This window comes from Crotalus tigris, unplaced genomic scaffold, assembly GCF_016545835.1.
Source record: "Crotalus tigris isolate CLP2741 ecotype Arizona unplaced genomic scaffold, ASM1654583v1 scf7180000018260.332519, whole genome shotgun sequence".
NCBI lineage: Eukaryota > Metazoa > Chordata > Lepidosauria > Squamata > Viperidae > Crotalus > Crotalus tigris.
This window is the reverse complement of record NW_024096910.1, coordinates 16,667-44,309: the sequence shown is the minus strand read 5'-3', so window position 1 is coordinate 44,309 and position 27,643 is coordinate 16,667. Positions and strand designations below refer to the sequence as shown.

At 36.2% G+C, this 27,643-nt stretch overlaps 1 protein-coding gene across 1 annotated transcript; it reads left to right on the top strand.

The window, feature by feature from the left end:
* The first annotated feature begins 1,424 nt into the window (after positions 1–1,424).
* Positions 1,425–26,267, top strand: LOC120310675 (kinesin-like protein KIF16B). Its single transcript, XM_039349343.1, has 14 exons — positions 1,425–1,726; positions 8,409–8,478; positions 9,560–9,673; positions 10,563–10,679; positions 13,142–13,239; positions 13,923–14,032; positions 15,355–15,497; positions 16,995–17,163; positions 17,256–17,387; positions 17,858–18,033; positions 19,962–20,027; positions 22,451–22,563; positions 24,911–24,992; positions 26,148–26,267. Exons 1-14 carry the CDS (start codon positions 1,680–1,682, stop codon positions 26,265–26,267), a joined length of 1,557 nt encoding a protein of 518 aa, XP_039205277.1. The 5' UTR covers positions 1,425–1,679.
* Positions 26,268–27,643: the final 1,376 nt, after the last annotated feature.

Here is a 27,643-nt window from a genome sequence, read left to right as displayed (position 1 = left end):
TGCTGGGTGGAGAATTCTGGGAGTTGAAGTTCAAACATTTTAAAGTTTAAAGCTGAGGTTGAAAAACTGATATAAAGTGAGATATAAAAACTTTTCCTGCTTCCTTCTTAATATTCCCATCACCCCAGGAGGGGGAAATGTTCAGTACAGCATAACTAGGAAATTTTGAATTGTGAAATAGAGGAAGTGAACATTTACATACACAGTAGGCTTCCCAATTAAAATAACTTGGCTCCATAGAACTAATAAATTCAGGATTAAAATTAGCTGCACTGGTGGAAAAATAGTACTGTATTACTTGCACGATGAAAATTGCACTGCTGTTTTTTATAGGCCATAATAGGTCATCTTCCTAATAAGAGCTTAATTAGCTTATCAGCTTTGTGCATCTAGTACTTGGTAGATTAACTCTTTATAATAATATGCATGGAACTGTCATATTTTGGAACTAAAACAAAGAACACTATAATTTGCTTGGCATAGCATTATGGAATATATGCAAATTTAACTATGCAACCATTTGGTCCAATAAAATGCGCCCAGTGGGTTTATAATTCTTCAACTCTTGAGTTCTTCGACAAGCCAGTACAATACTTCACCACCCATATTAGGTATCCAGATTCTCTTGTTTAAATCTCGATTATCACCTTATATCATTATCAATGCACATGGTGCTTTCCCGGGTTTACAAAGGTAAATATTCTTATTCTGCACACACTTTACACATTTCTAAACCCACTCCATTTAATTCATTAGAACCTCCGAGTTATTACGTAGAGTAGATCGGGTGGTGCTTTAAAAAGAGGCTGACTTCCACGTGCGTTTTTTCTCTCTCTTTACAACAGAAGTTTCAACAATTATACTACTTTGGGGATGATTCTGGTGGTGTTTTACGAATGGTATGCAGAGCCAGGGTTACAAAGATCGTGTCGTTTGCTGGTCGATAATGCACAAACACAAGGTCCCAGAAAGAACTGGAAAAGATCCTGGAGACCAGTGTATAAATTAGGCAGCACCAGATAAGTGGATCGGTGACTTTGCACGTTATAAGGCGGTTTTTGAGAGAATAGTACAGTTCAGCCCAACTGAATCTCCGATCAGAACAGCGCTTTCTGCCTCTCTCCGCCGATATCATGTATGGTTTAGCCGGCTTGCTTGAGAGGAACTGGGAATAGTGGTTTTTACACGCGCTCTCGCTGAGTTTCTCCGCTCACCTCTTCCCCGAAAGGAGAAGTGTGGTAAAAGGCCATTTTATTTGCAGGATAAACCCCTGAATGGATAAAATCGAATGTGTATGTGCTGGTGGTGGAATCAGCCTTCATCAGAATCAGCTCGGAGGGAAAAGTTCCATTTGGGCGAAGGAGCGGGCGACCAGTTTGTTCGCTGTTTGTCCCTCGGCGGGATCCTTACGCCAGCTCTGCGCAGGGAAGTCGGCTGCGGAGGGGAGTTGCCGCGTCAGCAGCGCCGCTCCTGGCGCCAGGAGGGCAGTCTAGGTTCCGCTCCCAATCCCAGGGCGTCGAGTGGGAGGCGGAGGTGGTCAGAGTTGGAGGCCTCTCTCCGCGGCCCTCGCAGGGATGTGACCCCTTGAGCCCCCGGGGAAGTGCCCGTCTCTGGGGAAAGTGGGTCCTCATCGGGGAGCAGGCGAGGGGGGTTGCCCGCTCGCGAACGGGATATGCGCCATGGCCTCGGTGAAGGTGGCTGTGAGAGTCAGGCCCATAAACCGCAGGTGAGAGAGCGAGCCCCTTCTCTCCTCCTCCCCTAGGCTCCACGGTAGGAGGGTCTTGTGGGTGGCTTTGGTCTTTCTGGCCTGGCAGGGACAGAGTAACCTCCGAGGGCGATGCTGTACGCAACCCTGTGCTGGATTGCCTGCTTCTCTTGCCTGCTGTAAACTGGCGTGTTTCCAGCGTGACACTGGAGAGCCAAATAAATAAAGGCCTGGCGATGAGCAGGTGGAAAGGACATTCGTGTTCTACTTGTAACGTTTAATGGATGTTTGGTTTCTTGCTCCTTTTTGGTAAAGCTATCATTTGCCCCCTCCCCTTTCTACACAATTAAATAGTAAAGGCACAAGAAAGTTAGCTTTTCAAAAAGTCGAATTTACGTAGAGACGCATGGGTGGGCAGGACTTCAAAACATACGTTATATAAGACACAGGCATATTTCTGTCTATTAAAATATTTTCTGTTCAGAATATAATTGTGGTTTCTTAAAAATGTATATAAGGACAACTTCAGGAAAGTGTGCCGCTTGTAAGATTCTACCAAACATGTAATTGTGATATTTGTTTAGCTTGCATTTTCCCATAATCAAAAACCAGTAAACAATTGATTGCTTGTTGTTGGCTGCCTCTAACTCATTGAAATTTGATAACAGATTAAGTGGGGAACCATCTGCGACCAATAACATAACAATTATCAGTGTATTCCAGAATAAATTGTATAGGTAGTCATAGCAGATCTTTTGATTGTACTTTCCCCCCCAAAGTTTACAATAGTTCTTGTCTTTGAGATTTTCCTGTAATGAATAGAAATTCAGGCAATCAAATGGGAACAGTGAGGGAAAAAAAGTTACATGCCTTCTTGATTTTGTTTTAGACAATTGGGATTATGATAACTGAGATTTCCTTATCCTTTTTTATGTTGTGATTTATTCAGTAAATGAAGATTAAGCAAACCATGCTTATGTGTATATATGCAACAGCAGTATCTGATTTATTGAGGCTTTCAAATTCATCTTACTGTTTCAGCAAAGAGTACCCCAAATGAGTAAATATAAGATATTAATGAACTATTGATGACATTTTAAGTCATACAAAACTAAGGACAACTGGCTAATTAGGAACAATCAAATTGTGAAATGATTGCTTTTAAAATTGTCAGATTTAGATGTTTAGATACTTCCATTAAAGTAACCCTTAAATAATTATCATTTGCTTCTAAATAAATTTATTAAACTCAACCATTATTTTATGTACTTGGTTTATTCCTTGCATTTTTATATTTGCAATCCCTAGCTTTAATATACTGGTAAGGGGCTGGTAACCTTTTTTGTTGATCATATATAGAATACGTCCAGTGAGAGAGCAACCCATACTCAACCTAGATTTACAGTACTATGAAAAGCTAAGAAGGGTCCCTCATGTTAGTATTTGAATTGGAGACACAAAGAAAAAAATAGGGTTAAATTGCAATTAGACACTTAAGAAAAATCTCAGAGAATTATAATGGGAGGTTAATTCTACACTAGTGCCAAGAAAATGTATTCATAAAGTCAATAGGATCAAATCAGAGGAAATGGTTATGGGATATTGCAGTATTGTATAACAATTTTTTCCTGAGTTTCTTAGTTTTTTTTATCACCAACATATTTTATGCATCAGCCTTACAGATTAGTAGTTGCAAATACTCCTATAGCTTTTTCTTTCTACAAAAAGTCTACTTTGTATATATGCATTTTAATGCATTTATCTTTTGGTATAGCTTGTATAAATTTACTTTTTTTCTTTCCCAATATAAATTTGATATATGGGGGTGGATGTTGCATTGTTGGTTTTTAGTCAGTTGGTTTTCCACCCATTTAATTTTTCAATTTCAATCCAGTATCCTACTATCCATTCCTAATCAATAGCAAAAGGTCAAGGCTAGTCTTTATGGCCTTGTTAGTAATGCATTGTCAGTAATGGAGGCAGAGGAAGTTATTTATCCATTATAAAGTTAACTGGAATTGTAATCCTGAAGCTTTGTTGCTTCTTGTAACTTTTTTTGAAATACTACTTTATTATAATGTGTCAAGCAGAAATATCCCTGAGGATTTGCCTATTGATTATTAGTATTGATTATAAGCCAGGCAGTTGTATTCTGATGGTTAGAGAATTCAGTGCAACAAATTATATTGTGGCAGAAAGACATTTATAACTCAGCTTGAGAGTCAACTATGTTACTATAATGAAGTACTGTAAACTGTTTTTCTGTTTTTCCTATTTCTTGAAGAATGAAAGCAAGGTTTCCAAAGTAAGATAAATACCTAGGAATACAGTATTATCTCAGAATTTCTGAATGATTATATAGAAGTATAAAGTAGGTTAATAGAAAATTAGATCCCTGACACATAAAACCTGGCTATAAAAGATTTTGTCCAAAAGAACTGTATGAAAAATGAAGAATAATTTGGTTCCTCAAATTTATAAACAGTCATTTTTTAAAAAAAAAAATCAGTTCTGCCATATTGTATAGCTACTTGCAAGCCATCCAAACTACTCTGAAAAATCATAACTCCCTCTTAAATATGTGAGGTAGAATGCTGCAAGAGATTAGAATCACTTCAGATTGCCCAAACCCAATTCTCTGAATGTTGCTTCTCTTCCAATTTTTATCCTATCTTGAAAATTTTTCTAAAAAGATTAATGTGAACATAAGGACCTAAAGTCTTTCGAAAGAGATGAAGATAGAAATTTTTGTGGGAGGAATGAAATTAAGATTGAAGTCCATAATTGTTTTTGCATTTCCCTTACTATTTATCTGCCTTCATTATTATGGAAATAATTTATGTAGCAACAAATGAAAGTTCAATCTCTTCAAGCAAACTCTATGTAACAATGTCACATGTAAACTCCTTTAGATAAAATTATGTTAAGGGTTTTCAGATAAAATTGATAGGCATTATAAGGTGGTTCCTTAGCCGAGACTAAACATAGGCCCTCTTTAATATTGAGCAACTGTGCCTTTAGTAGCAAAGAATTGGGTGATATTTAAGATATGCAATTGTTCTCTTGGAAGTAAAGTGTTCTCATCTACAAGATGAAGCTTTCCTAATGCTTAGACCTGAAAACAAAAGTACTCAATTATTCCATCTAATATTCAGCTTAATGCTTTTTGAACCCCATCTATTCCATTCATGTTTCCATTCAACTTTTAAGCACATCCATAGTTTTCCCTTATTCAAGTAGAAAGGAGTTGAGTGTCACTAGCACATTGATGATACCATGCTCCAAACATCTGGATAAACACCTCCAGCAGGTTGAACATCAGGTCAAATAAAAAAAAAAAAAATCTGCTGAGTCCCCTAATTTAAATACAAAGTGTCCAAATAGAAGTTTTTCACTACAACTTTTTGGTGCCAGTCCTGCAGGTAGAACAAAACCAAAGCCAGGACAGAACAAATAATTTTTCCAATTCGATACCACTGACTTGCTCCAGTCATATGCCACAATCCGTCATGTTAAAGAGGCTCAGAGAGTCAATGCTGTAGCACATTCCATGTCTTTCTCTTTCCGTGTGTGGTGATTGATGTGGGCAACTAAGCAGTTTCTGGGCTGTATCCAGGCCTAAAGCCAGAGTGAAATGGATATAAATGATTGGTTTCTTCCACTTAACGTTTGTATCTGGATGACCAGCACTTTTTAAAAAAATTGTTAGTGTTTATATGCCACTCCAACCCAAAGGGACTCTGAGCAGTTTATATACCTCACTTATACAAGTGAAGTTAAAATTCAAAATAAACAAGATGGCAAAATATAATTACAAAACTTTGGTACCCTAAGTGTCAACCAAGAAACTATGACAGGAGCACACTACTTACTATCACTGTTCCTATATTTTGAAAAGTTTGATTATAACAGATTTCATAAAATCTGTTACAACAGGGTGAGAGCTACTCTGATCTCAGGAAATATGCTGTTCCAAAGAATGAGGGCTATAACCCAGAAAACACTACTTCTCTTGACTAACACTAATTGGATACTTCCCCACAGGGAAGAGTAGAATCATGTAAAAGAGTGTCTTCTGTTCCCAACCCTTGGAGATATTCCAGGGAATAACAGATGAATGGTATCAAAAGCTGCTGAGTGGTGAGCTCAGTAGATAGATAACCTCACAAAATGTTGATTGAATCATCTCCATAAGACTTTTTCAGTTGGATTTGAGGTCCAAATACATTTGAGCAGTTTTATTCTTCCAGTTTCTGACAAAACTCATTGCAGCCCATCACGTGTTTTTCTAGCCCATCTTCTAGCCTGTCACTTAATATTTTATTACTGTAATCACTTTTGCTTCATTTCCTGGTACTATCTGTACCTACCCTAGTAGACCCTACTTGTTATATCTTACCAGCCACCAAAAACAAATGCCTGGAGGACAGGTTCCTGTCCTAAATCACAGTTAGGACTGGAATTTCAGTTGCTAAACGATGCAATGACTGGATAGTTTTACAACCATTCTTACTGCTGTCATCGAGCAAATCACTGCAGTCATTAAGGGAGTCCAGCTTCCCCAACTGACCTTATTTATCCGAAGCCAGCCACAAGTTACATATTATGATCATGTGACCACAAGACACTACAACCATCGTAAATGTAAAGTGCTTTCCAGGCATCTGAATTGCAGTCACATTACTGGGAATCAGGTGCAATGATCATAACTTCAAGGATGGTGCAATGATCATAATTTCAAGGATGGAGCATCAGTTACTTCTTCCGAGGCCATTGTAACTTCAAACCATAATTAAACAGTTATAGGTTGAGGACTACCTGTAAATTCTTCCCATTCCTCATTCTTATGGTTTATACCGATGCTGTATTTGCCCAAGCATAATTGCTAATAAGAAAACAAGGCAGAGCAAGAAACATCCAGCAGCTACTCCATATTGTTGTGCATCTGATGGTCTGTGTCAGAGGGTAGGAAGAACATAGGAATTAATGCAGATGTCAAAAGTGATTTTTATTGTTACAGGGCAAATAAAGTAAATTGTGTGCATATTTCATAAGTGATCTTAGCAAAGTAATATACTTAAAAATTCCTTTTTCATACAGCTTCTAAATTTAATCATGACGTTGTTAACTCTGTTAGCTTAGTAGTGCTTTCCCTTTCCACTCTTGGCTGGAGAAGAGAGGGAAAGAGGCAAAAAGAGCTTTTCCTGAGCCTCTTGAAAAGCCAGCATCTTGGCCACACTTCAAGCCCTTTCCAGTGCTGCTCTGTTCCTTGCTGCAGCCAATCTGCTCTGCAAATTTCACTTTCTAACACTGCTTTCTCTTGCTGGGTCTTCAGATGCACATTCTTCCTTCCTTCAGGGATTTTCCCTCCAGCCACATTGCCTGCTCTTCACCACAGCGTTGATCCTTGCTCCTTGAACATCATATAACACTTTCGACCCACCACCAAAACACATGGACCAACAGACAAGAACTCTTCTCTCTAGCGATCCTGCTCTTCCTAGATCTTGAACTAGAAGACAGATGAGCTTGCTCACAGGTCTCTTAATTAATCTAAGAACCTTCCAGCTATTTGCGTGACATCTGGCAAACAGACAAAACTCTTAACCTCGAAGCAAATTACAACTCTGTCTCAGTGATAACAGTGTCCTTCCACAGCCCGATCTCTATCTTTTGTTCTTCCTAGCTGTCTCATAGTGTTGCTAATGACATTATTTCTGGACAATCCTATTTGTCCACTTTCAAGACGTGGCATATTTTTACCAATATCAGGTAATTTGTATAAATGAAAGCACAGTTAATCTAATCTAAATAATTTACACAGAACGTCCTCACTAAAATTAATATAATCAGGATACTGACAATAATATACCCTTCCAACTCTTGTACTTTCACATTTCTTCTCCCTGTATTTCCTCTGGTACTCCACACATATTTAATAATATCTTGGTGTGTTACATTCAATATTTTGATGTATAGGCAGAGGTTCTAAATAACCAAATTCCATTCTTTGGTCCTCTGTTTTTGATTTTCTGAGACCATGTACCTAATCTTTTAGGGAAGTTGAGTGGAAACTGTAAGGCAGGTGGAATTGTATTTTGGGACGATGAGTAGAAAAGATTGGCTGGAGAAACTATTGATCTGTATGACTCAATTTAAACAGTGACCTCATTGTAGTGCATATCAAAGGAAGTGAAAGACTTCTCAAGAGTGCTAAGGAACATCACAGAGACCACACAGTGAAAAAATGTAAAATAAGTAGACATGGAAGAATAGATTTGCTTCATACAATTTATGTTATGATTTATGTAATGGTCTCCCTTCAGCAGTCTTGGAGAGCAGATTCAGCAAGATTCTACTAAATGTTATGCCCATGTGATTCAGGTGAAATTAAATCTATGGAACATATCTTTCTATGCTACTTCAACTGCTTTTTAAGAAATTGCCTGGATGATCTGAGAGTTTTTATAAATTTATGTATAAGTTATTTTACAGCAGACAGAGTTACTTCTGGTTGTCAATTTTTGCTTCTTAGCCACAAGTGTGTGCTGTCTAGAAGATCCACACCGTTGTATCAGATAACTATCTCAATATATTTGGGTGAACTTGAAGATGATAAAGTGTTTATAAATTTATTAAGTTTGGTCTCTGATCATAATAAAGTTTTCATGATGTTAATTTACTGTAGTATTTTGCTCTGCAGGGAACAGGAGCTGGATGCTAAGTTTATTATTTCAATGGAGAAAAATCAAACAAAAATCACTAACTTAAAGGTAAGTATATCCAGCCACTTTGGAAACATTTTTATTTTAGTGTATCCTTCTGATTCCTCTGTTAACAAAATGTAGCAGACAAATCACTATCAGAATTTAAAATCAGAGGACAGGATGAGTATCATAAAAGAAGAACAAAAGATTTGAAGAATTTAGCAGTACCCGATATAGGGAAATGTTTTTTTTTTTTTTACACTAATAGTTTATTTATTTATTTAAAACACTTATACTGCTGCACATTTTATACCAAATTCTGGAGGGCTCTTGAACACTTTCTTTCTTGTCTTTGATATTTGGAAGATATGAAGGCTAGTATTATGATAACCAGGATATCAAACAAATAAGTAGGCTTGAGTCTTTTCATTTGGGGGAAGGTTCTTTGTTATAGCTGTGGTTAGTTTATCCAGAAATGTTAGCATATTCTATGTTTTGTTTCATATCAATAACTCATGAGAAACTGGGTAATATGTGTCAGTGGCCACAATAGTTGCCCATCTTCCTCAGTTCAAGTAGAAATTGATACAATATATTTAACCTGCATTTAGTAAGTAACTAAAATATATGGCATTTTAATTTTATGTGCATTTTAAAATTAACTTTTCCCATTAATCAAAGGGCATTCTAATTGCAATAATAAGGAATTTAATTCTCTTTTTTGTTTTCCTTTCTATTTTACTCCTGTTAATTCTGTAACCTTAATGTAAATGATAAAAGGCTAGAATATCTATTGAATCAGTCCATTAATTTTGAAAGAAATGTAACTTGATCACCTCATTTTCTTTCTCTGAGTTTGGCTATGTTCTTGGAAATGGTAGAAGTAGTTTGCCAGTACTCATGGATAAACAAGTGCAGATGGGGATTCTCTATGGAATAAAATTAATGGATATATTAATAATATAGGACATGAGTAGTGGAGGATAAATTTTTGAAATTGCTTTTCTTGAAGTATTTTTAAATATTTAGGAAACTGATAGGCACTAGCATATTCACCTCACTACATATTCACGTTTTAAAAAGAAATATACAGTTATTATCTTAGTATAGAATGCAGTGGTAATTTGTGTGTTCATCACTTATTTAGATCCCAGAGGGAGGAACTGGGGACTTGGGAAGAGAACGAACAAAAATATTTACATATGACTTCTCCTACTTCTCTGCTGATCCTGAAAGGCCAAATTATGCATCTCAGGAAATGGTAGGCCGATGATATTAATAATACTCAGAGTGAAAACATAATGCCAACGTTTACTGTTTGAATGTTTGAGAGATGATTTTAAAACTGCTTATTTCAACTGCTTATTATATATGAAATTACCTACATGTGTTGGCCATGCTCATTTGTAGGTATATACATTCCCATTCCTATGCACACATCCACATTCTTTTCCATTGTGATCTTCTGTTCTGTTTGGCCAGCAATATGAAATCATGTAAACCAGCAATTCTGTCACAAAATGTCCATTAATTACTTTGCAACTTTCTTAGAAACTGTTGTGGTTTTTTAAAAAAAATTCTGATGTGTTGCATTGGATTTTTCTTTCCCTTGTGAATGTAAAGGAATATAAATCATGCTTATGTTTTTTGAACAGATGTTTCAGTTTTATCAATAATTAACCTGGGAATGAGTCCAAAAGGATAAATTGTTACTTCCACATTAATGACCTTAAGCTTAACCTGTATAATATTCACATAGCCTTCTTGGATGACAAGTTGTGAATATTAAGACATTCAGTATTTTCATGTCCTTATTATGATTCAAAAAATAAATATTTTTAAAGAGAGCTGTAAATCTAACAGTAAAAAGAAAGAAAAAGAAATAAGGAACCTGACCTGACTCTTAAGAAGACCATCCAAGATTATATTGTAAAATACTGTATGTTGCTTAGTGTGCAATTGGTGAAATATATGAATTATATTTCTAAATAAATATTTGAATTGACCATCTCTAATAAATGCTTGCTAAGTTAGTGTTCTTGCAGTATATTGTACTAAAGTGATTGTAATAGTTTACAGAAATGAATTAAAAACATTTTAAATTATGTTTTGAAATTTTATTTTACTTTCTGTCATTCTTGGATCCCCAGGTATTTAACAACCTTGGAGTTGATGTCCTCCAATCTGCCTTTGAAGGTTATAATGCTTGTATTTTTGCCTATGGACAGACTGGATCTGGGAAGTCTTATACAATGATGGGAAATGCTGTAAGTTACTCATTTCAGAATATACTTCTTACAAGTTGATGCCTTTTGTATTATATTAGGAAACATAATTTTAATAAATGCTTTACGTGTAGAAAGTGCTAACAATATCTGGCACAGATAAAAGCAAGAATTTAAAAAAAAAGTCATGAGCCATGGTGGCGCAGTGATTAGAATGCAGTATTGCAGGCTATTTCTGCTGCCTGGCCAGCTGCCTGCAGTTTGGCAGTTTAATTCACAACGGCTCAAGGTTGACTCCTTCCATCCTTCCGAGGTTGGTAAAATGAGGAACCAGATTGTTGGTGGCAATATGCTGACTCCATAAACCATTTAGAGAGGGGTGTAAAGTACCATGAAGCGGTATATATATCTAAGTGCTATTGCTATTATCCACCCCATACCTCCACATAGGGAGGCTGTACTCCATATTCCATCAGAGAAACAAGCCATATGGTGAGACTGAGGAGTGCATCTTCTTGGTAGTGATCTTTGTCTTATGTGACATCCTTCCTCCCAAGACATGATTGGTCCTGATCCTGATGGCATTTAGAAAGGCTGTCAAAACCTTTGAGAGATGATCTCTTGGAGCCCCAAGTAGATGAGAATGTTATTTCCATTTGGATCACCATTTCATTATTTTATCATTTGTGTATTGGTTTACATAATGTGGTTTTATATTCTTTTTGTTCAGCTCTGTAGAATTTTATAGATGCTTCCCAGAGTTATTCGATTGAACTGGGTAGCCATACAAATATTTTAAATACGTTAACTTGCTTATTTACATTTCGTAAGTATAACTAGACATGTGAAGAGCTATTTAGTGATACTGGCCTCCCCAAATTGTATACACGGAGAACGATGAATGATCAGTTGAGCCCGAGGAAGAGATCAAATGTGTCACCAGTCTCAAGTCACTTTGTGACCACCAGATATGTAAGTTCTGCCCACTTTGAATTCTGTTGACAGTTAACTACTGTCAAATTGCTTTGACCGTTAGTAGTTCAGCTTTTTGCAGAGAGCTTAAGCTTGCAATAAACCTATATATTCATTTGAACTGCCTGGACTCCTGCTTTTCTGCATTTGACAAGGAAGGTGGGATATATATATATATATATATATATATATATCTATCTATCTATCTATCTATCTATCTATCTATCTATCTATCTATCTATCTTGGTGTATTCGGGTCTTTTCCCGTGTAAGATTGAGAGTATCTTGGCGATGTTTTGACAAGGTCCCACTCGTCATCTTCATGCTGGGGTCTTCAGCTTCGTGTTTGTGCGAGCAAAGTGTGATTGGAGCTGCCGTCTCTCTATACATATAGGTGGGGGTGTGTGGAGTGCTGGCTTAGTTGCTGTAGGTGAATTGGTTGGCTGTGTAGGAGTTATTGTTTGTGGATTGTTTGTTTTGTAACATCCTGAGTAGTTGAGGTGCTGGCTGTATGCCCATTAGTCTTTTGTGTTGTAATGACCTGGGTAATGGGTTATGTGATGACATCCTGAGATCTAGTGCAGTGATATCCTGAGTTCTGTGTTGCACCATCCTGGGTGGTTGGCTGTGTTGTAACATCCTGAGCTTTGGCGTTGTAACCTCCTGAGTTCTGTGATGTGATGTCCAGGGCTGAAGGCTGTGAAGTAACATACCGGGCTTTGGTTTGGCTCCGAGTTTGTGGTCTAGCTCTGTGTTCATGGTGTGTGTCCGTTTGCTTTGTGTGGGGGTCGGAGGGAGGTGCAGCAGCTGGTGATGTCATCGTGGTCTGGCTTCTGGATGGTGGTTGCATTTCGTCTGAGGGATAGGTTTGGGTTTGGGTCTGGTGAGGGTGAATGGTGGTGGCGTACTGTGTTGTTCTGGGTCCGATGTCAGTTTTTGTGACTAGGACTCGTTTGTTGATTAGGGCTAGTTTCCAGATGTCTGGTAGGCGGGAGGTATCGTCATGTTTATTCATGTTGTGGGGGGTGATTTTCTATTTCGATGGCTTCCATAATTCTCTTGTTGTGGTGTTCAGTTTTGGAGATTAGTTTGGTTCCTTCAAAATCAATTTCATGTCCACACAGCCAGCATCAAAACTACTCAGGATGTTACGAAACAGCCAAACAATCCACAAACAATAACTCCTACACGGTCAACCAATCCACCTACAGCAACTAAGCCAGCACTCCACACACCCCCACCAATATATATAGAGAGACGGCAGCTTCAATCACACTTTGCTCGCACAAGCACGAAGCCGAAGACCCCAGCCTGAAGATGACGAGTGGGACCTCGTCGAAACGTCGCCAAGATACTCTCAATCTTACACGGGAAAAGATCCGAATACACCAAGACCTGCATACCTATACCCGTGAAAATCTACGAAAACATACATATATATATGAGCAATTCTGGGAGTTGAAGTCCACAAGTCATAAAAGGGCCAGGTTTGAAGACCCCTGTAGTATATATCAATGTATTTTTTTTGGTAGGGAGATACTGGATTAATACCTCGGATCTGTGAAGGATTATTCAACCGAGTAAATGAGAAAACAAGATGGAATAAAGCCTCCTTTCGAACAGAGGTCAGGTATGTTTGCATAGTGACAACATGGCTATATCATCAACATCCTCATCTCTTTCTCCTTTTTTGCTGCATTTTTGCTTCTTCATTAGACGAGTAGTTCAGCATGTTTATTCAGGGGGAGGAAAGAATTTTCAAGAGTCAGGATGCAGTGCAAGAATGAATGAAACAAAAGATTTCTGAATTGATTTATCTTTTAACTGAGTTACTGTTCTATACCCTTGTTTAAAAATGAAACAAGCACCCTCTCCACAGTTTCTGTTCTGTTTTAGTCCCTAAAAGGTCTGATTGTTTTGCTCCATTTACGGCAGTCCTGTGTACCCTTCTTAAATACTGCCCATGAGAACTGATCAACACATTAGCACAGTCTTTGTTATTTTCCCTAATGTATAAAAATGCTAACTATGTAGAAGGCCTGCTCTTTATTTCTGACCTCTTTGAAACTGTTGGAAGCATATCCGAGTCTCTTCTGATGACTGGGCATTTTGAAAAAAGTGCTCTAGAGGGTTGATGGTTTATCTGGAATAGTAAGACAGATGACATACAGGCTACCTAGGGAAGAGTAAAATCAGTCTAGCCTTCTTCCTTGGAGAGCTGCAACTAAACTATTAATCTTGATTCAGTTGAATAGATGAAATTTTAAACTTGAATAATGTTTTGATATATAGTACATTTATTTCATATTTCAGTTACCTGGAAATTTACAATGAGCATGTCAGGGATTTACTGAGGCGCAAGTCTTCAAAAACAAATAATTTAAGAATTCGTGAACATCCAAAGGAGGGACCTTATGTTGAAGGTGGGTTTTAAACAATTTAATACACTTCCACTGATTGGATACCTACGTGTATGTATGAATGCAGAAATTTGTCTTGGTTATAAACCTCTGTGATCCATATTTGATTTACTAAATGTATGTAGCTGCACCCTAATCGCTTGGTGAATTTCAACGTTTTTTCTATTTCTGGAGTTGATGTTCTGCTAAGTCAGTGGTTCTCAACCTGTGGGTCGGGACCCCATTTGGGGTCGAACAACCATTTCACGGGGGTCGCCAAACAACGCAGTCCGCCATTTTTTCCCCCTTTTCCTTAGCTGTGCTACTCCCTTTTATACTATTGGCTTTTGAAAGCCAATAGAATAGACTCTCTTGAATAGAGTCTAATTCTACTGGCTTTCAAAAGCCAATAGGAATTGTCCAGGCTGTCTCTGCCCTGCTGAGCCCGCCAAAAGTCCCATTCTGCAAACGGTGCTGCACCAGTTGAGTAGTCCTCGACTTACGACTGGTTAAGTAGTCCTCGACTTACGGCCGGTTGGGGGTCGCGGCATTAAAAAGGTTGAGAACCACTGTGCTAAGTAATTGGAAACTACTGATGAGTCTACCATATAAATTAGGCAGTTGTGATAGAAGAGCATTTATTAGAATATAATTGGCATAATATATTCTTTTCCAATTTATTTCATGGTGCCTTAAGAATAAAAAGTGCTTAGAAAGACTGCAGATTTTTTTTCAGGTTAACAATCCCTATATTTCATATATATATATATATATATATATATATATATATATATATATATATGTATATGTATATGTATATGTATATGTATATGTATGTATGTATGTATGTATGTATATATACATATACATATACATAAAGAGAGAGAGAGAAAGAGAGAGCGCAATATATGTTCATTCATGTAGTTGCTATATTGTTTTCTCTACTTATGTGCAGTAGTACTGAATTAGAAGTACTAATAAAAAGAGAATACCGAACTTAAGATGATCCACACAAAGGAATTGGCTTTCTTCAAGTTAAAAAAAAAAAGAAAAGGAAGATGAAGTAAGAGGGGAAAGAGCTATACTGGGGAAAAAAGCAATAGGGTACCAGAGAAATAGAAAATCTAACTTGTTGCCAATATTTAATAATCATAAAGAAGCTTGGAACCCACTTCTGGTAACTGTAGGAAAGAAAAAAGAAGACACTTTATATTTATCTGTAATATTTATAAAAATATTATTAACAGCTTTTAAAATGCTGTATTATTAATTTGAGATCTGTTTGTGTCTTATGTTTAATTAACTAATACCACAAAAGTCTTACTTATATTTGGGATTTCTTTCAGATCTGTCAAAACACTTAGTACAAAATTACAGTGATGTAGAGGAACTTATGGAAGGAGGAAATATAAATCGAACCACTGCTGCAACTGGAATGAATGATGTTAGCAGCAGATCACATGCAATTTTCACAATCAATTTCACTCAGGTAAGAAAAAAAATCTTGATGAAATTTCTTACATTGAGTTGCAACTCAACTTCTATTGTCATTTAATTTTTAAAAAAATGCTTTTCTAATAAATTAAATGGCAGTCATCCTTCCCTGATATGTGTAAACTATGTATGTATGAAGTATGTTTACAGTTTGTGACTGGATATGAGAATTTCTTTTAGTTTTACTTTTAACCCCACACTTGATAGGAATATGGAAGAATGATAGCATTTCTTTCATGGCTTTTCCCTAACTCTAAATAAGCCTACTTATCTGCTTAATCCTACTGTTAATTACACAGTTTTATTTTTAATTACTGGGCTAATATTTGAAATGGGGAATGAGAGCCAGTGTGGTGCAGTGGGTTAAGGGGCCATATTAAGAGTAGGGAGATCCACGTTCTAGTCCTCCCATAAGCATGGAAGCTAGCTGGGTGATCACAAGGCTGACTGTCCTTCTCAGCCCTAATGAGCATCAGCCTTTACAAGATAAAAATTAACATTCTCCATTGCATCTTGCATTGATATTTTCTTTGTAAGAACTAGGTGAGCTGAATGTAAAGCAAGTGAGCCCTAGAGCCATGCAGGATAAATGCTAAGAAAGACAACACATGAGAAAGTATTCAGGGTATACTATGAAGATTGTATTGATACCCCTCAGCCTGATCCTTTACTATAAAAATTGTCTGCTTTACTATAAAAATTGTTGGGATGTCTAATTAGAGTCTCAGTATTTATTCTGATTATATCAATAAGAGGAAATTGTATTTTTTCGAAAGGAAGTAAATAAACCACCATTTTTAGTAGACTGAATACATAGCATATCTCAATGTTTAGACTTGTTACCTCAGATAGATAAATACACAAATAGCATTCTAGAAATTTTTCAAGGAATTCCAGCGCATTCTATTTTTTGTTCAATTCCAGCTTTTGGAGATATGGTTCGGAAAAAGAAGTGATTAAGAATTTTCAAATAATTTAAGGGAAATGTGCATATACAAATCTTACAAGATTGCACTCATTTAAATATATATATGTAAAGCAGGTTTCATTGCTTAACTACATAGCTTGGTCAGTGACAATCAATAGCTTGTTATAAGAGCAAATTCATTATTTAAAAACTGCTGTTTTAAAAATATAACTTGAAAACCCATTGGGCATCTTTGCAATACCAGAATCTTTCTTTATGAATGGGAATTCACTGTGGATTTAAGAGGTGTCAATGAATATTTGGATATGTTCAAAATGTTAATTCCCATGTATTTTACACATGCCTTTTATATTTTGGAAAAGAAAAACAAAATATATTTGACTTCTTTTTATCTTAGTTGTATGTTTTAAATTAAAATAAAATTTAAAGGGATTAAGCTGTTATTCAAAGGTGATGTCTCTAGTATACTGACACATATATATATATAATGTTTTGCTACCACCTCTGCAACTCTTGTTTTTAATATTCAGATTATTGTATTTTGTTCTTGTTATTTTTCCGTAGGCTAAGTTTGACACTGAAATGCCATGCGAGACTGTCAGCAAGATACATTTGGTAGACTTAGCTGGAAGTGAGAGAGCAGATGCCACTGGTGCCACAGGTGTCAGATTAAAAGAAGGAGGAAATATAAACAAATCCCTAGTTACTCTGGGAAATGTAATTTCTGCCTTAGGTATATCCCTTGCTTTATGTTTAATTCATTACAAAACTGAATTAACTCATTATCTATCCTTCTATAAAAATGACTTGCTTCTTTTTTCATAGCTGACATATCTCAGGATGCCTCAAACCCTCCTATAAAGAAAAAACAAGTATTTGTGCCTTACAGGGATTCTGTGTTGACATGGCTTTTGAAAGATAGCCTAGGAGGAAATTCTAAAACAATAATGATTGCAAGTAAGTGTGTTTTCATTTATGTGAATGCTCTATCTATTTTAGAAAAGCTTTCTTAGCTTAAATTGACTAGCAAGACATACAGAATGATCATTAAACAGTTGTACCGAGAATACAATATTGTTATATTATTTTTTAACAATATAACCTTTATATCTAGGTTTTTAATATGGGCCTACGTAGAAGTGGAGAGAAAAATAATGAAGAGTTTGTGTCATAATACTCTTCATAATAATAAAATTGTAAGGAAATCATAGACATATGAAATCATTCCCAAGCTAGTGAAATGTAATAAAATTCCCATTAGAGCCATGTGTAGAAATGGCAACAGCATTAATAATTTTTTATAAATGCCAATCTGGCGGTAGTTGCAAAAGAAACCATTTGCTTTTTCTGTACTCATAAGGAGCTTTTAAAACTTCTAAATGAAACTTGATATTGATATCACGTAATTTTGAAATCTTTTTTCTCAGCTATATCACCTGCTGATGTCAATTATGGAGAAACATTGAGCACCCTTCGCTATGCAAACCGAGCTAAAAACATAATCAACAAACCTACCATTAATGAAGATCCAAATGTTAAGCTAATTCGTGAACTTCGAGCTGAAATTGCCAGACTGAAAACTCTGCTTGCTCAGGGGAACCAGGTTAGGGACAGCAGTGATTTCAATCTCAAATAGTATCTTCTCTTTTAAATTATACTAATGTATATGCATCGGTTCTAGACTAAATATTTCTTGACAAAATTTGCCTGTGGATGAGAGACAATTTAGGGCAGTGTTGAATGTTAGGTTAATCCCCCAAATACATCTATTACTGTATATGTTAAGAATCAGCCATCAAACGGTTTAGAAATAGATAGTTCACATTTTTTTTAAATCTAAACATTGAGGCCTGTGTTTTGTGGTCTGTCCTTTGCATAGAGGAAAGGAATAGTTTTGGGTCCTCTGCCTTTGACATTTGAGGTAAGCAATTTTAGCCATGAGCTCTTGATCTTTCATTTCAAGGAAAAGTCATTGTCTGTTAAAGACGCTTGACCAAGTCTTTCTTCTTGATAAAAAAAAAATTAACATGATGGTGGTAGTTGTTCTAAATCTTGATTCCATAACTCCTTACTGAAGCATCACTATTCTCTGTTCTGTAATACTTTACATGTGTATTTCAGTATTTGTTTACATCTTAGTCCCTGATACCTTAACAATGTTGCCAGCTGATAGGTCTGGGCTTGAAAAACATAGTGTATTTTCTTATAAGGCAGTGATTAGTGTTGTGATTAGTAGAGAAATTCAAATAACTAAGCTTTATGTTGGGGTTTCTATGCATATTCAGTGGGGAGTAAAGAGAGATCGAATGGGGGCAAAAGTACATGTCCATTTTCTCTACAGCAAGTTGTCGCTACTTGTATTATTAATTTTATCTCAAAGTCATAGCAGAATATTACTAAAGCAAAATGTAATTGTTTTTGGAAATATTAACTCTAGTTACTGGAATCCTTTAGGGACTGTGTCTAGAGGAATTTTATTCCTCTTCAGCAAGTCATTTCAATCCAAGTTGTAGTACTATAGCTACAATTTTCAGAAGCTGATTGTGATGGCAAATAGAAGATTGCATTGGAAAGGGGCATCAAACCCCTCTGTTTTGCTGACTTGACACCATTCTAAAAAGGAAGGAACTTGTGTTATCTTGTTATTCCAAGATAATAAAATATTGTAGTAGATATCATCACTAAAAATTTAGAAAATTTTCTTGTATCATTTAAATTTTAGCCTGCCATTTATATAGTTTTGATTTATTGCTTTTTTCTTTAAGTCCTCAAGGTGGTGTATAACATGAAATACCATTAAAACAAATAACAGTAATCAAATTATTTTGTCTTGCTAACATATGTTGGTTCAATTTGCTGCCTAGTTGCTAACTGTTGATGGACAACTTCAGGACTTTGCTTTTTTTTTTTTTAAAAAAAACAGTTCACAATCTTTTCCTCAGAGGTACTGAGGGGATTTTAAATAAAATGTGCTTTCAAAATAAGGATTGTGTTCCATACAGAAAAACACATCCACCTTAGGTAATCCAATCAGTTCAGTTAATTTATTCTTTAATTTCATTGCTATTGTATTTCATTTTAGGAGGAAAAATGAGTAAGTACATAAACAATTCCACAACTATGCAGAAATATAGTGTAGATAAGGGATCCCCAATCTCCAGGCTGTGGCCCATTACCGGGCCTTGATCTGTTCAGAACTGGACCGCGGGAGAGCGGGCATGTGTGCGCACATCCCCACTTGTGTGAGCAGCTGGTGGGCACATGTGTGTGGACTTGCCCACCGCCGCTGTGGAATCATCCCCTCCCTCCCCCCGGCTGGTCCGCAAAGCTGGAAAGATTGGGGAATTCTGCTGTAGATGCTTTGAGTGCAAGAAAAAGTAGCCTATAACAAAATTGTGCACAGCATATACCATAAATCTCTCTCTTTGTTCCATTTAAAGATTAATTGTACAGTTATTTTCAGAACAGTAACATTGAATACGGTGTAATGTGTCTTGTTATTCTAATAGTTTGTTTTATCTGTTTAACTAGATTGCCCTTCTGGATTCTCCAACAGCTTTGAGTATGGAAGAAAAACTGCAACAGAATGAAGCACGAGTAAGTTTTATTTTGTCGGTACCTCAAACACCAACATTTTTAGACTAGTTCATATATTTAGATAGATAAATAGATAGGTTATGTGCCAACAAGTCATTGTGAACTCTTAATGTAAGTAAACCTTCTCCAGGATGACCAGTCACCAACTTGAACCCCAAACATCATAGGTGCACCTATTCCTGATGTAATGAAGTCCATTCGTCTTGTTTAGACCTGGGCGTTTTATGGCACGTGACCCAGATCCAGGCCTATGTTTGGCCCTATCTGGCCCAGAGTGGTGGCAGGGAGCAGGGCAGTGGTGGCAGGCAGGAGGATAGTAGCTGAGGCCTTTCACAGCAGTCCTAGTTTCTCATGTGGTTCCTTGGAAAAATTAATTGCCCACAACTTGATGATGGTTATGCTTTTTTTTTTCTTCCACCTCTCCCAGTATTGTAGATTCCTCAAAGGAGTTGGATCTTTGTGTAATGTAACTGAAATATAATCTGAATCTGGTTGTCCCTCGAGTGAGAACTCTAGATTGATTTATTCTGTGATCTGTTTGTTTTCTTGGCTAGCCATGGCATTCTCAAGGTTTTACCCAACACCATAGTTCAAAAGTATAAATAATCTTTCTATCCTGCTTCTACAAAGTCCAGTTTTTGCTTCCACACAGTGTCACATATATACAGGTAGTCCTTGACTTATAACAGTTTGTTTAATGGCTGTTCAAAATTACAGTGGCACTGAAAAAAGTGACGTATGACCATTTTTCACACTTACCACTGTTGTAGTATCCCCATGGTCACATAATTTACATTTGGGTTCTTGACAACTTACATTTATGACAGTTGCAGTGTCCCAGAGTCATGTGATCCCCCTTTGCAGCTTTCTGACAAGCAAAATCAATGGGGAAACTAGATTCACTTAACCGTGCTACTAATTTAACCACTGCAATGATTCACTTAAATATGGTAAGAAAAGTCAAAAAATGGGGCAAAACTCACTTGACAAATTTCTCACTTAACAATATAAATTTTGGGCTCAATTGTGATTGTATATTAAGAACTACCTGTATATACAAATACTCCTCATTTAGCAACCACAACTGAGACGGATAGTGCAATCTCTTAAGTGGAATTGTAACTGAGCTTACAATTTTACTTCAACTTTCCTTTTTTCCTTTCCCTTTGGGATGCTAATCTCAATGCTGGGATAATTAGCAAGAAGAGAATTGATATGTGTGTGTGTGTGTATGTGTGTATACACACACTCATAGGAGAAGGACAGATTACAAGAGACTAAATAGGTACACAATGGGAAATATACATTAAAAGAACAGATCAGGTACAGGAGAGATTGCCTGTCAAGTTATCTCTTTAGGTAATGTCTTCTTTCTCCTTTGCCAAGTGGAGACATTGGAGAGGAAGTGATTACAAGAAAGGACAGAGGCGCACACTGGGGAATACACTGACTGCTTTCCTAGAATGCTCATTGCTCCCACCTCCAAGCATGCTTAGGCAAACAGTCCCACCACTTTTGAGGGATACAGGTAGTTTTTGAGTTATGAATGTAAAGGAGCCTGCCCATTCCATTTGTAACTCGAGAATTCATGGGAGTGAATCTTGTACCTTGAACGAGATTACTCCCTGCTCGTTAAGACACTCGCGGCTCATTAAGTGAACATGAGTTATCTCAGGATGGAGAAGGCCATGGGGGGGGGGGCTGGTGATGAAACAGGCCCCCAAGGTCTCCCCAACCCACTAAGATATCTCTTGCTTCCCCCTCCATTCCTGCCATGCCAGACTCACTTACCTTGAAAAGATCTGTCTCCTCTTTGCCACGGTTTCTGCTTTTGAGGGAGAGGAAAGTCGATGGAAGCTCTTGGGTGCCCGTAATATTGTGCAAGTTCAGGCACTGTAAGCTCCGCATGGCTGCCAATGCGCATTTAGAAATGGAGCAGAGGCTCCGTTTCTCAAGCGCCCAATTCCAGGCATATGGAGCTTGCAGTCTCTGTTAGGTTTCTGTTCGGATAAAAAGTGTTTCAGCGCCTATGGAGTGCTTCAAACCACAGGGATTTATGAATTAGTAACTTATGTATACTGAATGGTATAAATGAATTCACTATAAATATAAATAAATGCTATGAAATAATGCTTTCATCGTTGATTCAAAATAACTCCAGCAAGCATAATTACTGTCTGTATTTACATTGTAAACTTTTCTAATTAATGTAGTAAGAATAATTTTGCAACAAAGCTTTTAGTGTCCATGTTGAAATAAAAAGGGACTAAAAATATTAGGACTGAATAAGATCCATGAGATGACTCACGATATAGTAATGTTGAGTGGATAACCCAATACCTTGGAAACAGTCAGAAAATAATTGGAGTGATCAATTCAAATTTGGATTTAATCTATGTGTATTGTTTTGGCTTATTTTGTAGGTGCAAGAACTTACCAAAGAGTGGACCAATAAGTGGAATGAAACCCAAAATATTTTAAAAGTAAGCTGTAAAATATTTCATTTTCTTCAGAGTTTCAATTTAGGAATGAAAGTGTATTATTCTTAAAGTGTGTCATGTGCTTGTTTATGAACATTACTTATAATTTGTAGAATGCAATCTTGTTCAAAATGTATAATATAATTTTATCTAAATTTGTTCAGAGATAAAAGTTTGAGATTAATCCTCTTTCTTAGAAAATTTACATTAGAAGCTTGGGAGACAACTTAAATAATAGATCTTTTAATGTAAGATAAAGTAAACGAAAACCAAGATGTTTTCAGAATAGTAAATAAGATATTATAAAAATGAATATATGCGTGTAATTAATATTTATGACATTTTATTTTTTCCATTAAGTTGAACAGATACAATGAAATTCAAAGCTTTATGAAGCAGGTTCAGGAAATCAGAAATCTAAAATGGGTACTTGTGCAATAGGTACATTTTACTTGTATGTCTTTGTGACCATTACTTTCTAAGAAGGTAAAAACATGATTGAGAAAAGCTTTTCTTTATGGCTCTTCTCTGCTCAGGAATAACATGGAATAACAATATTGTCTAGTCATTTTCATCTAAAGTCATAAAGCCAAGCAGGAAAAGATGTGTGTGTATATCTCTGTATTAAAAGGCAATCAAGTAAAGGATTTTAGTACCATGAAATGAATAAAAACGTATCAATCCAAAGGAGCAATAGCACAATTTTTATTATGACCAACATAAATTACAAGAGTGAGCAAGCTATTTGTTTCACTATTATCGATTTCAGGCTCTGTGCAAAGTTAAAAAAATGGAATAAGAAAGAGAGCTGTATGGCTGGGTTTAATAAGGGCTCACCCCCTTACAGTTTGTAATAATTAAAGATAGAATGATGGATGTGATGAGCTGAATTAAGTAGGCTGGGACAGGCTTGATGCTAAATGGTCATTGTTGTACCACGGATTATAAAGATATATGGCTGCTTTCTCCTAAAAAATATAAAGACAAGTTTCTCACTAGATATAGTCACAGCAGATAGATAAAAACATGGCTTATAATAACAAAATATATTAAGTGTTGGATTATGGTAGCAAACCCTCCTATTAATTCTTATTAGAATATGGAATGGATTGTTTCTGGTTACTGGAATCTATCTGGTTACAGGAAGTCTATCAGGATTGCATCTGTAAATTGATCAAAATAATAATGAATTAAATTACAAAAATTGTTTAGTAATATTAGCATGCTATTTATGCAGTCAAGGAAAGGAAAGGGAAGGGAAAGGCAAAGGAAAAAGGAATAAACATTTTCTATACGTCCCCCATTTGGTTTCAGTATAGATAATCATTATTTTATAGGTAGGTGATATGGCTCTAAAAGCACTTCCTTCATCCACATGTGTCAGATTACCAGTGTTCCTATCTAGAAATGTGGTCTGCTATGCTCTCCTAAAGGGTTGAGCTGGGTTCCATATTTATAACAAGAGATATTTCCTCATTTGTGCTCTCTCTTGCTCTCAATTCTTCCATCATCACATGTATTGCTACCTTGCTTGCCAGCAGCATAATGATTTCAGACTTCAAGATACACAGTCTGGAAATGAAATGTAGAACTGAGAACTATCTGGCAGATGGCATAGCAGAATGTACTGATTTGTTTAATTTCTGCCTAAAAATTGAATTGGGAATAAAAATATCCATCTAACTCAGAAATGTGCAATTTCTTCATTAGAAGAGATTTATAATATTCTCCCTCCCCCTCTTTCTTTTTCTTTTTTTTAAAAAATAAGCTGGTTGCCTTGTTTGCTTTCTCTCTCCTCATTTTGATGAGGCAGTCATTTTGATGTGGCAACTTATGTTTCATATTTTAACATATATTTGGTATAACATACCAATATGCTTGCTTCAGGAGAAATGGAAACATCAGCTAATACATCTGTTGAATTTTACTATTGCATGCTTTAACTGTCTTTGGTAGGAACAGATTTTAAGTATTTGGTTAAAATATACTGCATCCAAAACATGAAATGAGCTGGAAATTATGGTTTTGCAGAACTATTTCTTATGTATCTGAAATAGAAAATTAGTATTTTCTTTCTACCTATTTAATTTTTACTATATCCCTATCTTGAAATGGAATGGCATATATGTAATTCTTTCTAAGATGACATAATACATATCCTTACCTTCTTTGTTTCTAAAGTGTCCCAATAGATGACATAAAGTATCAGTCATTAGTTAGGCAATTGGTATGCTTAACAGCAAACTGTTAAGATTAACTTCTGGGGTAAATGAATGGTCAGACTCAGTAAATCAAAGGGGAGAGGTAAAATTTCTGATCTCATAGCCCCTCTAAGTGAAAGATGAGGAATACATAAATACTAAGTTAACTATGAGAACTTCTCCCTCCTTTTTGGCCTTCTAGAAGGTTATTAGAAATTGGTTTTGCCACTTGGCGTGGGGCCCTGAGGCTGGTGGCCTTCACCTCTGGAGGTGTGGCTGACAGGGTAAGAAGACCTCATCCCCGTCCATCCGTCTCTTAGCTCACTTAGTTTCAGTTTTAGTACAGTTTTTTAAAAATATTTTAATCTGCGTAATTTTAATGTTTTAATTATTTTTACTTGTTTCATAACTTGTAAGCCACCCAGAGTCATCTTGTAGGGGGAGATGGGCGGCATAAAAATTAATTAAATAAATGAATTTTATTTTATTTTATTAATTTTATACCAACCAAGTAAAGCAAAATGAAATGAAATAAATGAAAGCCAGTTTGATGTAGTGCGTAAGGCATCCGGCTAGAAACTGGGAGACCTTGAGCTCTAGTTCTGCCTTAGGCACAAAGCCAACTGGGTGATCTTGGTGGTTACTCTCTCAGTCTTAGGAAGCAGACAAAGGCAAATCACTTCCAGAAAGTACTTGCCAAGTAGGCAGTCACCAGGAGTCAAAACCTGATTCAAAAGTTGGTCTTACAATCTAAATATCTATGGAGATTCTCAATCCTCCAGCTCATGGTTGTCCCAAAGTTCTTTTTTTCTAAAAGCCAATTGGATTTTCTTGGGGTTTTTTTTCCTTTGAAAATGTTTCACTACTCATTCAAGAAGCTTCTTCAGTTCCACAACTAACGCTTTTATTGTCTTGGATGAGAAGTGAAACATTTTGAAAGAAAAAGAACAAGAAAGTCCAGTTTCCTTTGGGTCTTGCAGTCTAATATGTTTAGAGATATGGAAATTACGTAAACTTTACATGAAAAATATTTTGGGAAACATATTGTCATTATTGCTACTTTGTATGCAGGAGATTCATGAAGTTTTTTAAAACAGAAAAAAAATCATATAAATTTCCATAATGAATATTTTTCATTTTGGCTAGAAACTTAATTTGTATTTTTAAGGCACTTTTGTTTTCAGTTTTCTGCGTATGAAAATCAGGTTTACATATAATTTGGATTTTTGGCTAAACTTGAAGGGCAATATTATATTTCTATTTTCTTAACTGGAAAGAGAGAGGTTTATTTTCAATATTTTACTTTGCAGAGCCAGAGATCTTATTTATTATTATTATTATTGCAGCTTGAGCATTATGGTTCAGTACTCATTCTGACTTGTGAGTTTATCTAACTACTCAGATTTGTTTTGCTCTAATTTGTGCATCTGTTTGTTTAGATTTGTGTGGAGAGCTGCTTAGCTTTGCAGTCTCGTAAGATGTTGACTGCTTTGACCCCATCTGCTGTGTACAGCATCCCAAATGTCACCAGCTTTGTCAATAAAAAATCTGTACATTAAAAAACAAGGCAGCCTTATTTACAGGTGTCTTATTAAAATTGCTCAGTTCACTTCCCTTACAGCAAAAGGGTTTCCTGTTAGGGAGGGATCTAACCTTTTGTTTTAAACTATTAAAATGTTCAGTCCTATGCAAGTGTTCTCAGAGATAAAACCTTCTGAATTCAGAGGGTCTTTTCTGAGATAAATGATGTACTGCAAATTATAGTCTAAATCTAGTTTTGAATGGATTTTCAAACTCATGACTATCCAATGAAGATTGCAATTATCTTGAGATAAAGGCAGAAGTATAATTGTTCTCCTACAGCACATTTGACTGTTAAGTTTGGTGAGTAGTTTGGATTTTACACACACACACACACACACACAGAGAGAGAGAGAGAGAGAGAGAGAGAGAGAGAGAGAGAGAGAAATCTGAATGAAACTTAATGCATCAGATAAGTAGAATATTGAATTATGCAGAATGTTTTGACTGCCTCCTAGTACTTTTGATCAGTTTTTCAACAAGAAGGCACAGAAGTACAAGTGGTCCTTGACTTATGGCCACAGTTGAGCCCAAAATTTTTGTTGCTAAGCGAAATATTTGTTAAGTGAATTTTGCCTCATTTTATAACATTTTGTTCTGGAAGATTAGAAGACATTTGTTAAATGAATCACTGCAGTTGTTAAGTTAGTAACAGGGTTGTTAAGTGAATTTGGCTTCTCCATTGACTTTGCTTGTCAGAAGGTCGCAAAAGGTGATCACATGACCCTAAGATACTGCAACCGTCATAAATATGAGTTGCTAAGCGTCTGAATTTTGATCACATGATTGTGAAGATAGTGCAACAGTCATAAGTGTGAAAAATGGTCATAAGTCACATTTTTCAGTGCCCTTGTAACTTTGAACAGTCACTAAATGAACTGTTGTAAGTCGAGGACTACCTGTACAATTTAATACCCTCCAGTTGTCTTGGACTACACCACTTCCTTGACGTGGCTATGCTGGTTGGAACCAGTGGGAATTGAAAACCAAAATATCAAGAATATTGTCTATTCCATTCTAGAACATTCTAGAACATTATCTATTTCAAATGGGTCTTGTTACAAAGAAAAGGTTAAAAAAAGTTGATTAGCAGTAAACATTTCTAGCTATGTTTCCCAACAGACAAGAATAAAAAAAATCAACAAATGTGTTCTGGTCTTCCATTTGATTTTTCTAATCTATATTTTTCCCATTCAAAATGTGTGCTGTTAGGTTAAATGGTAGAGGACTAAATTATCCGGAAGTAGTATCTTCTTATGATGTTGCCACTCATCCCTTCCTCATACGTCCACATTTAGTCAAAGCTCATCCTCCCAATATTGAAAGGAGCTTCCAAGTGCTTAAATAATCAGCA

What these genes read in the sequence shown, in the direction of transcription:
- LOC120310675 (XM_039349343.1), top strand. Translation starts at nt 1,680, where the DNA reads ATGGCCTCGGTGAAGGTGGCTGTGAGAGTCAGGCCCATAAACCGCAG. An exon ending in GGAGGGACCTTATGTTGAAG is followed by an intron (nt 14,033 to 15,354) that starts GTGGGTTTTAAA and finishes GATTTCTTTCAG; the next exon opens with ATCTGTCAAAACACTTAGTA. An exon ending in TTCAATTTAGGAATGAAAGT is followed by an intron (nt 22,564 to 24,910) that starts GTATTATTCTTA and finishes TTGGCCTTCTAG; the next exon opens with AAGGTTATTAGAAATTGGTT.